This window comes from Trichechus manatus, unplaced genomic scaffold, assembly GCF_000243295.1.
Source record: "Trichechus manatus latirostris isolate Lorelei unplaced genomic scaffold, TriManLat1.0 scaffold00034, whole genome shotgun sequence".
Classification (NCBI taxonomy): Eukaryota; Metazoa; Chordata; class Mammalia; order Sirenia; family Trichechidae; genus Trichechus; species Trichechus manatus.
Window position 1 is genome coordinate 9,869,245 of NW_004443970.1, and position 12,474 is coordinate 9,881,718.

The 12,474-nt window shown below is 44.0% G+C and overlaps 1 protein-coding gene across 1 annotated transcript in view; it reads left to right on the plus strand.

The window, feature by feature from the left end:
- Positions 1–4,438, plus strand: part of CCDC149 (coiled-coil domain containing 149) — a 127,586-nt gene extending 123,148 nt beyond the window's left edge. Inside the window, exon 12 of the mRNA XM_012555198.2 lies at positions 3,252–4,438. Within this exon, the coding sequence (XP_012410652.2) occupies positions 3,252–3,721 (470 nt within the window). The 3' untranslated portion in view covers positions 3,722–4,438. The remainder of the gene's footprint in view (positions 1–3,251) is intronic.
- The last annotated feature ends 8,036 nt before the right edge of the window (positions 4,439–12,474 follow it).

Here is a 12,474-nt window from a genome sequence, read left to right on the forward strand (position 1 = left end):
TTTTTTTGATTCATGCCAGTAATGTTGGGTGAAATGGCATCTCATTGTAGTTTTGATTTGCATTTCTCTAATGGCTAATGATCACAAGTGTTTCCTCATGTGTCTGTTAGCTGCCTGAATGTCTTCTTTGGTGAAGTGCCTCTTCATCTCCCTTGCCATTTTTTAGTTGGATTATTTATCTTTTTGTTATTGAGGTGTTGAAGTATTCTATAGATTTTAGAGATTAGACCCTTGTCGGATATGACGTAGCCAAAAATTTTTTTCCCAATCTGTAGGTTCTCTTTTACTCTTTTGGTGAAATCTTTTGATGAGCATTAAGGGTTTAATTTTTTGGAGCCCCCAGTTTATCATCTAGTGTTTGTGCATTGTTAGTTATGATTTGCATTCTTTATACCACGTATTAGGGCTCCTAGTGTTGTTCCTGTTTTTTCTTCCATGATCTTTATCGTTTTAGGTTTTATATTTAGGTCTTTGATCCATTTTGAGTTAGTTTTTGTATACGGTGTGAAGTATGGGTCCTGTTTCGTTTTTTTTTTTTTTTTTTTTTTTTACAGATGAACATCCAATTTTGCCAGCACCATTTGTTAAAAGACTGTCTTTTCTCTATTTAATGGACTTTGGTCCTTTGCCAAGACAAGCAGACCACAGGTGGATGGATTTACATTTGGGTTTCGATTCTGTTCCATTAGTTTATGTGTCTGTGTTTGTACCAGTACCAGGCTGTTTTGACTACTGTGGCTGTATAGTGGGTTCTGAGATCAGGTAGCGTGAGGCCTCCTACTTTGTTCTTTTTCTTAAAAAATGCTTTGGTTATCCAGGGCCTCTTTCCTTTCCATATTAAGTTGTATAACTAATTTTTTTAACCAGTCAGTCATACAAGTACATATTTAAAAAGTACACACTGCACAGAAAGGTATAAAGTTAAGCCTTCTTCCACCCTTCTGCCACTGACCCTAGGTCTCCCCAGGGGCAACATACAATTTTTAGTTTATATCACCAGAAGGAATTTCACGACTCGGCAAGTGTATCTTATACACAATCCCCTATTGACGGGTGCTCAGATTCTTTTCAGGTTTTTGCTGGTAAAAATAATGTTGTAGTGAGCATCTAGGTACGTATGTCTTAATTTGTTTGGGTTAATATCCATAGGTAGATTACTAATAATGGAATTACAGGGTCAAGGGTAAATGCATGTACAATTGCAATAGATGTTGCCCAAATGCTCTGTAGAAGGGTTTTTCTGGGTTTTTTTTCCTTATTAATACCTGTTTCCCCACATCCTCACCAACACTGAGTTTTATCAAACCTTTCAATTTCTGCTAATCTCGTAGATGAAAAACTGCATCTCATAATTTAGATTTCTTAAATTGTGAGTGATATTATGACTCTTTTGATATGTTTGCTGTCCATTTGTATTTCTTTTTCTTTGAATTGTCTGTTCTTATTCAACACTTAAAAAATATTTGTTGAAAATCGTGGTGCATTCAAATGAACAAATAAATTCTACACCCAATGCCATGGCTAAATCTCACACACATAATGCTGAGCAAAAGAAGGCAGACACAAGACTATGTGCAGTATGATTCTGTCTACATAAAGTTCAAAACCATGCACAACTCTTCTTTGGTGTTCGAAGTCGGGATAGTGCATAGCCTTTTTGGCAGGGGAGAAGTGACTTGTAAGAGAGGAGGGTTTGTGGAGAGTTGACAATGCTTTATTATTTCTTGTCCTGGTTGCTAGTTACATGGGCACGTTGACTTTGTGAAAATTCATTGAGCTGTATACTTATCATTTGTGCACTTGTTTCTGTATATGTTATGTTGTTATTGATGTTAGGTGCCATCTAATTGATTGCAACTCATAGCAACCCCATGTGACAGTAGAAGTCGCCCATAGGGTTTCCTAGGCTATAATCTTTATGGAAATAGATTATACTTTCATTAGGAAAAAAAAAAGAAATGAACTTTTAAACAATATTCTTGAATGTGCCAGACACTAAACTAAGTACTGTGAACAAGTCAAATGAGGCCCCTGCTCTCACGAACTTACAATTCTAGAATAAAACCTATAAAATGCATAGTGCGGTGCCTAGCACAGAAAAGCACTCGGTGTTAGCTATTACAATTATGTTTACGAAGGGGAAAAACTGAATAGTGCATGTAAGAACCTAAAGACAGCATAGAATGGCTGGTTGTTGTTAGTTGCCATTGAGTCAGCTCCAACTTATGGCGACCCCACGTACAACAGAACGAAATGTTGCCCCGTCCTGTGCCATCTTCCCGATCGTATGCTAGAGTCCATTGTTGTGGCCACTGTGTATTTCGAGTGCCTTCCAACATAGGAGGCTCATCTTCTGCCACTATATCAGACAATATTCTGTTGTGATCCATAAGGTTTTAATTGGCTGATTTTTGGAAGTAGATTGCCAGGCCTTTCTTCCTAGTGTGTCTTAGTCTGGAAGCTCTGCTGAAACCTGTCCACCATAGATGACCCTGCTGGTATTTGAAATACCGGTGGCATAGCTTCCAGCGTCATCGCAACATGCAGGCCACCACAGCGGGACAAACTGACATGCAGATGGTGGTAAAGGGGTTTAAAATAAATAAATAAATAAAACCAAACCCATTGCCATTGAGTTGATTCTGACGTATAGCAACCCTATACGACAGAGTAGAACTCCCCTGTAAGGTTTCCAAGGAGCAGCTGGTGGGTTCGAACTGCCGACCTTCTGGTTTGCAGCCAACTGCTTAACCACTGTGCCACCAGGGCTCCGAAGGGGTTGAGGGGTAACAATATATCATTTTATTTGAAACTGAGGAAGCATCAAGCATCTGCATCAAAGGTAGGTGCCAATGGAGAGTCTGGGGGAAGGGCCCCAGATCTCTCCCAAACTGCTCCCCTGCCTTTCACCCTCAAGGCAGCCAGAACCTCTTTGCATTACTAAAGAGCCCCAGGCGTTCCCTACCTCAGGGAGTGGAGCAGAAGATAATCAGGTGCCTGAAAAAGATGAATTATGAACCCACCCAAATGCTTCATTTCCCTCTACTAATAAACGTGGTAATCACTGGTGAGCTGGCCTCCTTCTTTAACTGAGGTCCTGTGTCCCCCTGGGTCAAGTACCCTGCACCTGGGGAGACGGGGTGGGGAGGGGAAGGCCCTGTGACAGTGGGCTGGAGGGGAGCTGGGAGGAGAGGGGAAGTGTGAGCTGACTTCCTGCCAGAGGTTTGATGCTGTCCCGGTTCTGTTTTCAGGGGAGGTTCAAAAGCAAGAACAAGATGAAAGGTGTGCTGCAGCTGAGGTGTTGACAGCACCAGAGGATGCTGGGAGGCTCGCTGTCAACTGCCCAGCAAATCAGAACCCCGGGAACCAACACAAGCAGTTTCATCCTTCATTACCCCAGTTACCTTCTGAGGAAGAAGTGAACAGGCTTGGAAGGGAAATAATTAAACTGACAAAGGAACAGGCAGCTGCAGAGCCAGAAGGGGACAGAAGAGAGAGCCCTGAGAGTCCCACGGAGGGTCAGCAGAACGAGTTGGGGCCATCCCTGCTGGGCCTGGCCTCCCGGGGAGAGCTCCCCAAATCTTGCCTGAACTCCTCTGAGGCCAGCTGGCCAGCACCCAGAGATCCCACACTGGAAGATGGCAACAGGACCCCAAAGGGTGGAGGTCCGAGGAGCACCATGAAGACATGTTGGGGAAAAGGGTTGGACATGACATATTGAAGGCACCTGGGACAGGAGAGAATGAAGCGTCAGAACACCACACAGAAGTCTCCTCCTAACACACCTCCGAGTCTGCCAGTGAGGAAACACCCCGGTCCTGTTGCAAACTGTGAATATTCTCACGACGCCAGTACAGTTTGATTTATTAAATGCGCGTCCTCAAGCTTCTCCGTGTCATCTCTTTCTACCGAAGATACACTGCTGTGTGAACATGGCGAGGTCCGGGAATCACACTCGCCATATGGCTGGTTCTCCACATCCGTCTTTTCTTGTCAGCGTTTGTTATATTAGAGATAAGATGCTTTTCTACTAGCGCTTAATGCTGTCGATCAAAAGTATGGGAAGAGCTTGAAACGATGGGGTTTTTAATCAGGTCCTATCTTTGTAACAGTTTGGCGGCTGGAGAGAAAGGTGTAATTGAGCACAGTGGGTCCAGAGGGCCCTGTTACACTTCATCCTATCAGGGCCCTGGAGGACGTGCTGGTCTGGGTGTGTTTGGCAGCCTGCCTACAGCACTGTCTGTCATGGCCCCGGAGCAGGCTTCAGAAGTTGGGCTTCTGGAGTGAAATCCACAGCCCCTGTTGAGGCCTGCCTGCTGACTGCAAGAGCTGGGTTTTCCAGCCTGTAATTCTGGAGGATTAATTGATCTAGCATGATTGGTTGGGGAGGGGAGAAGGGAACTCCCAGTGGTGTTTTGAGTTTTTATTTCCAAGATGAGAGGAGAGGTGGGTGTTGTTAGCTGCCCTGCTGTCGAATCGGCTCCTGACTCGTGGCAACTCCACGAATAATGGAAGGAAATGCTGTCCAGTCCTGCGCCATCCCCATGACTCGTTGCGAATTGGACCACTGTGATCCACAGGGTATTCGTTGGCTGAAGATGAGAGGTAGAACCTGGAAAGGCTGGTTCTTGCCTTTCAACCTGTGATGCATATAGGACTTTAGGGCCATTTGGGGTTTGGAAGGCTCTGGTGGCGCAGTGGTTAAGAGCTCAGCTGCTAACCAAAATGTCGGCAGTTCGAATCCACAAGCTGCTCCGTGGAAACCCTATGGGGCAGTTCTACTCTGTCCTGTAGAGGCACTGTGATTCGGAATCGACTCAACAGCAAGGAGTTTTGGGGTTTGGAAAGATACAGCTGCTTAGGGCCAATCCAGTTTTCCCAAACCACCTGAAATCTTGAACCTTCACACATTCAGTACAATGTTATGGCTGCCTCCTCTGTGCCAGGTGCTGGTATTTTAAAGACAAGACACAGAGTTCATGGCCCTAGAGGGCAGAGAGATGGGAAAACAAAATAATTTCATTACAGCATAGTAAGGAGACCAGTGGAGTCCTGGGTGGTGCAAACGGTTAACACATTCAGCTGCTAACTGGAAGATTGGTGGTTTGGGTCCACCCAGAGGTGCCTCAGAAGAAAGGCCTGGTGATCTGCTTCTAAAAAATCAGCCACTGAAAGCCCTATGGAGCACAGTTCTGCTCTGACACACATGGGGGCACCTTGAGTCAAAGTTGATTCAACAGCAACTGGTTTTAAGAACAATGGAGCCAAGTACAAGGTCCAGGAGTGGAAAAGGAGGGAGTGTTCACCCCCACTTGGTTCTTTGGAATAAAAATTAGCTTTTCTAGGCAGCATCTGGCACTGCAGAAAACTGAAGGATCATTAAACAATAGCCCTTTGAGCTGAACTCAGTCTATCTCCCCAGGAAGGCCTGATACGAAGTCCCAAAGCTCCAACCGCCCCTGAAAACAGAATCACTCCTTTGAGAGACCCTCCTGCAGAAAAGAGAGGGGCTCCCAAGGTGGTTGGGGTTGAAAATTCATCCTAAAAACAGGATGTTTAGTCCCTGGGTGGTGCAAACAGTTAAGCATTCGGCTACTAGCTGAAAGGTTGATGATTTGAACCCACCGAGAGGTGCCTTGGAGGAAAGGCCCGACAGTCTGCTTCCGAAAGGTCACAGCCTTGGAAAACCCTATGGAGCAGTTCTACTCTGCACAGGTGGTGTCGCCCTGAGTCAGAATCGACTCAACAGCAGCTAAAAATAGGATGTTTATACCAGGCTTGTGATCCTAGGTGTGAAACCTACACATAGGTGGCCAGGCCTCCCTGCCACTTCCCTGCCCGATTTCATTCCCTGGTGTGACTCTCCTAGCAGCAGAGGTAGGAGCCCCATCAGATTTCATGCGGTCTCACTCTGAATGGAGCAACATGCAGACAGGAAGCCCTGGTTCTTTGCCAGATACACACTGGGGGGACCTCCAGCTGCTTTCTTCCCACTCACTAGAGGTCACCCCATCTAGCAAATGGGGGGACGTGCCAGAGTCAGTTCACTGCTGCTGCTGGTGAGATGAACATGCCATCTGCCCCCACTGTTGCCACACCCCGCTACTCCATTCACCCCTCTGTGTTCTAGCCTCCCCCCCTCAGGTCCACCCCTACAAGTTCCCTTCCCAGGAGGTGCCTTCTGCAGCTGCAGCCCTTACCCCAGCCAGCAGCCACAGAAATTATGTTCCTGCTAGACTAGGCCTTAACAGTCTGCAAATGTTCAGCACTGCTGCACAGGATGCCAGAGCCACCACAGGAAACCACCGGCCAAATTTGATACAATAATAATAAAAAGAACAATCTCCCCCAGCAGAAGCTCTGGTTTTGACACACAGTCTGCCAGGTGCACGTCTTTAGGGCCCATTCATCACCTTCTGGAAAGTAGGGCTTATAATAAACTCCAGTAAATTCCATCACAGTCAGGAAAACAGCAAAGAGTTGGGGTGTGGGAAGGTGGGGTGATAATTTAAACTCCTGTGTTATTAGATGGAATTGGGGCCAATGAGTTGATCCTGGCACATGTGTAGCCATGACAGTACCCTGTGTACACATGTGACCCTGTCCCACCTCTGCATCCCAACCCAACATGACTCTTCTGTTCCAAAGACATTAAAGAGAGTTTCAGCAATTACTTGCGGTTGTCGTTGGTCATTTGTCGTTTTTAGAGTCATTCTGAAAGCCTACAGCATTCTTTCCCTACTGCACTAGATAACCCTGCGTTAGGGTACTGTTGGCTGGGAGTCACACTTAACAAAATTAAACAATAGGGAAGTGAATTATATTGCATAACAAGAACTTCAGAGGTAGGACAGTTCCAGGGCAGGTTCATTCAAGAAAGTCATCAAGGTTCTGGGTTTCCACCTTTCTCCTCTGCCTGCCTTGGTGTCAGCTACGTTCTCTCTCGTGATAGCAAGACAGCAGCTCCAGGCATTGCCTGTTTTCACAGCTATGTCCAAAGACATAAGGAAGTTTCTCTCCACATGTGTGTGTTTTAAGAGCAAGAAACCCAGTTCCTATCACATTTCAGTGGTCATAATTGTCACATGCCTATGCCTAAACCAATCCGTGGCAAGGAGGATGGAATTACTGTGACAGCTTTCGGTTCATCAAGAGTCACCCTCTGGACTGGGGACACGTAGCCTCTAAAATATGAATGCCAACACAAAATCTGGGCTTGAGAAGTGTACAAGAGTCAGGAATAGATTCAAGTCCTAACTATGCCAATAACTGAGTTGTCTCTGAAACCCACGTCTTTTTTTTTTTTCCCCCTTTAAAAAGTCAGAATATTATGTTATTGATGAGTTTGGAGTTGGGGGCAGAGGTGATGGTTATTTGTTAAGAAAAATGCCGTCTCATCTCTTCTCCTCCATGGCTCCTTTATGATCTGTCCTATTTTGTAGCTGGAACGTTCCTACATTTGCTTACCTATTCAGGTGCGTCAGTCCTTCCATTATTTTTCCAGCTCAGTCACCAGCAGAACGCAGAACAGTCTGGATAAATGAAACATAGCTGACAGGTCTCTTAATGAAAGCTTGTTTGCAAATTCTGCATTTATCTCGATCGCTCTGTACCTGAGAGCCTTTAGGTGTGGATTTTTACATATGAGTGTTTCTTGTTCTTTTAATTAAGGCCAATGGAAATGGCTTGGTTTTTGTAAACCAGGCATTTCTCATCCCTAACTCCTTTTTCCAAACCTCCTCTGCCAACCTTCCTCTCCTCTCTTCTACCTCTCTTTTATGCCTTGAACAGCTATCCCCCAAAGCCTCACTAGCTAGGAGGCTCCTGATGGCATTTAGCTCAATCCCTGCTGGAACCACCTCCATGTTGGCAATCTCACACAAGCTAATTTAGTTTCCTATCATCCCTGTCTCTGTGCCCTCACTCCCAAACGCACACCACCATCACGGATCCAAAGTGCTAAAAAAGAAGAGGCTCTGGTATCAGGCATATACATGTTGGGGTAAATTGTTCAGTGTGTTGTCCATACTTGAATATTTGTATCCCAATTTGCCATGTGGCTTAAAAAGTTTGAGCTCTGCTGTCAGGAATTTCAAAGACCAACTGACTTGGTGACTGAGGTCATCTTCCCTGTCTCTTTAAAATCACAGCATGTCTTTGAACTTCTTGGTTTGCTGCTTCTTCAAGAAATGGGGCTATTTTCTGGCTTCCAGGTCCCAGGGTGGGGCAAAGGGTTTGAGATCGGCTACTTACCTGAAGGTTGGTGGTTCAAACTCAGCCAGCAGCTCTGCGGAAGAAAGGCCTGGCAATCTGCTTCCATAAGGATTGCAGCCAAGAAAACCCTATAGAGCAGTTCTGCTTTAACACATGGGGTCGCCATGAGTCTAAATTGACTCGACAGCAATGGGTTTGATTTTTTTGTTTTTTTCTCTTGGCTTCATCATTTTCCTGCAGCCCTGTGGATGGCTTGCTACTCTGCCTCTCTTTGCCAAAAGATCTCTATTTGTGCCCCTTGTCTCTCGACTTTTGTTCTGAAAGCTTCCATTTGGAACAATCCTCCTCCCAAAGAATTTTGAGAGTACCTTCAGATGGCTTCAGTTAGGATGTCAGAAAGCCAAAGGATTTCCCCCAACTCACTACTTTAAAATATTCCTTTTTTTTTTTTTTTTCAGATGTCTTTATGCACAGAGAAAATTTTAACGATCAGAGAAATGCAATTGGGAGCTCAGTGGTGAATCTAATTAGAAATGAGAAGCAGAAAAAATAAGAAAGTCCCATCTCTTGATATTCGGGTTGCTCACGAAAACAAAACAAGTTGATACAGCATGAAGGCAATTTAAAATGATAGATATAAATGTGCTGCCGTACATATCATATCATTTCTTTACTAAATGAGTTTTTTGTGTTTTTTTTTTAAATGCAGAGGGAGAATTTGCACCATACTGAAAAGTTTGACTCGCTGGAGTCTATGTGAGTTCAGAAATATATTTTGGGATCTTAGCCAAGACCAGCAATAGCCTATTAAACTGAGAACAATTGGCTTTTTTCTTTTTTTTAAACTAGCCTATATTTTGTAGTTTTATTTAAAGAAAGAAGTAACTTCTATTTATTTGAATTCTGTGATCACCATGTAGCATAAGTATATCTTTTTTTTTGTTACTGTTTCTGGGTACTTTTCCTAATGTAGATGATTAATTGTCTTTATTATTTGCATCGTTCTGTCCTATTCACCCTCACTGCAGGTCGAGCATAGGCGCGCATTTCTTCTAGCATATTATAGCAACTTATCAGTTGCAATCTGTCACCTAAACGCCTTTGATCATATGGTAATCATGAAAAATATGGAGAATGTAAAGATTTTATGTATTCAGTCAAAAACAGTGGATCTAAAATCACTTGGTTTATTTCCCACAGTCTTTCAAGTTGACCAAAGCACTGGCTGCTTTGCTCTATTTTCTTGCATTTTTAGTATTTCTGTATATATGCCCTGAAAAGCCCCACTCAGAAAAAAATTCACTGAAATTCTGAGAAAAAGCTTATCCTAAACATCTAAAGATAGCATTTGTAATTATTGTCTACATTGTGTTTAAACCATGCAAACTTGAGCATTCTTCTCACTTTACCAGCTGTGTCTAGGTAGAGTCATTGCATCAAACACTTCGAATTTTACAAAAAAGAAATCATAACAACTGTGTGTTTAAGTCCCAGTGACAAATGCAAACCCTGTGAGTCAAACAGGCAAACTGATTAGCAAGCTGGCTGGGAAGTCAAAATAGCAAATACAAGGAGATTAAGAAAATAGATCTGTAAGATGAAAGAAGTAAAAATAGTCCCCAGGGGCCAAGTGGGGTCCAATAGCGGGCTTGGTGACACTTGGAAGGTTCTGTGCCGAGATCCAGATGCTTGCCAGTTATGGCCCACAAGCTTTCCTTCCCCTTAGGTCCCTCCGGCAAGTAATCAGTCTCCGAGCTGAAATCACAGAGTTCATATCATCCAGCTGCTCAACGGATGCAGAAACCCCTCCTACAAATCTAAGAGGTTTGCTTGATTCCTTCTAGTTGCATGACACTCACTAGCTTACCACGTGCCATCAAGTCAATTCAGACTTATGGCGATCCCATGTGTGCCAGAGTAGAACTGTGCTCCATAGGGTTTTGCAATGGCTGATTTTTCAGAAGTAGATTGCCAGGTCTTTCTTCCAAGGCACCTCTGGGTGGACTCAAACTTCCAGCCTTACAGTTAACAGCAAAGTATGTTAACCGTTTGCACCACTCAGGGACACCCACTACCTTACAAAGTAGCCCACTCCATTAGTAGATAGTGATTTTTCTGACTTTAGCCATTGTAATTAATTAGAGCTGACATCTAAATCTTATTAGATGCATATGCTATGCTGCACACTTTTCATGAATACACTTGATTTAATCTATAAATACACTTGATTTAATCTATAAATACACTTGATTTAATCCTCAAAACAATCCAGTGAAATGGTTTTATTTTACAGAAGGTAAAACTTAGGCTCAGAGAGGTTAAGGGACTTGTTCAGGTCATACAGCTCCTAAGTGGTAGAGCTGGGATTCAAACCAGCCTTTCTATCTGAGTCTGAGCTCTTGACCACCATGTTATATGCATTCCTTTGCCCTTACCAGTACCAGCTGCCATTGAGTTGATTCCAACTCATGGCGATCCCAGGTGTGTCAGAGTAGAACTGCACTCCATAGGGTTTTCATGGCTGTGATTTTTTGGAAGCAGATCACCAGGCCTTTCTTCTGTGGTGCCTCTGGGTGAGTTGACCACCAACCTTTGGTTAGTTGTTAAGCGCTTTACCATTTGCACCACTTAGGGACTCCTTTTGACTTACCCTTAACCCATTGCCATGGAGTTGATTCTGACTCATAGCAACTCTGTAGGACAGAATAGAACTGCTCCATAGGGTTTCCTAGGCTGAAATCTTTGCAGAAGCAGACTGCCACATCTTTCTCCTGAGGAGTGGATGGTGGGTTCCAACCACTGATCCTTCTGTTAGCAGTTAAGTGCTTTAACCACTGCACCACCACTGAACTATAATTTACCATCCTATTGTTTCCTCTCTTCCTTTTGGCTCTCTGGAGCTCCGTGATGCCGTTTATCAATCCCATTCCTATTAACTGACAGAACAGAAATGGGAGGGTGAGATTCTGCTGGATTCAGGGCATAAGAGAGCTGATGGGGACTGCAGGAGTATCTCTTCAGCTCTGTCTAGCAGGGCCAAGGGCAGTGAAGAGAGAAATCAAGAACTGAAGAAAAGCAATGAGAAGCACCAACTTCCTTCTGAAAAGTACGTCAGAACCCTCCTTGATGGTCCTGAAGTAATTTATAATCTGGGCAGCAGAGTAGAAGATGGGGGTTGGGGGGCTGGCATTTTATTCCTCTCCCCCGTATGTCCCGGTGTAATTGCAGCTTCATTTTCACAACTTTTAATTGTGGGGATGGGCAAACACGTCTATTGAGATCAGAATATTTAAAGACTTGGCTTGTTAGCGCCCTTTCAGTGCTGACCTGTACGGTTCAAGTTAATATTCCAAACCAGTATGTTTCAAAACAATTGGTGAAACAGTCACCAAGCAATAGCCTTTCTCTCCAGTTGTCGCTTGGGTTCAAGGAAAGATTTTAAAATAACGAGTTAAGTCCTAGTTAGAGGTAAAAATAACCACTGAGGACAGGTTTCTGGCTGAGGTTCAGTTTGAGTCACTGCCTCCAAGAAAGAAGGAAAACAACAACCAGTTGCCAGCAAGTAATTTCCAACTCATGGTGACCCCCCTGTGTATCAGAGTAGAACTGTGCTCCATAGGGTTTTCAGTGGCTCATTGTTTTTGGAAGTAGATCATCAGACCTCTTTTCAGAAGTGCTTCTCAGTAGACTCAGGGTCCAACCTTTGGTTAGCAGCAGAGCATGCTAACCATTTGCACCACCCAGGGACTCCATCTCAGAGAAACCAGGGTGGAAAGACCACACCTCGCAAATGAGTCTACCCCACCAAAAAAAAAAAAAAAAAAAAAACCAGACCAGTCGCCATCCAGTAGATTCTGACTCATGGTGACCCATGTGTGCAGAGTAGAACTGCGTTCTATAGAGTTCTCAAGACTGTGACCTTTCGGAAACAGATTGCCAGGCCTTTCTTTGAAGGTGCCTCTGGGTGCGTTCTAACTGCTAAACTTTCAGTTAGTAGTACAGTGCTCAACTGATTGTGCCAGCCAGGGGCACCTGGGTCTATCCCAGGGGGTTACAAAGTTATTCAATAAAATGAAGATGTATATTCAGGACTATTCTAGTCCATGTATAGATTAGAATTTTTAAAAAGGGAGGCTGAACCCAAACAAATCTTAATCAAAATTAACCACCTTTGGTCCCCACTACTTGGAACTGCCTTTTCGTCAAGAAAAGCATTGTCCTAGTTGTGGAGAACGAAGACAACTCCAGATACCAACGCCA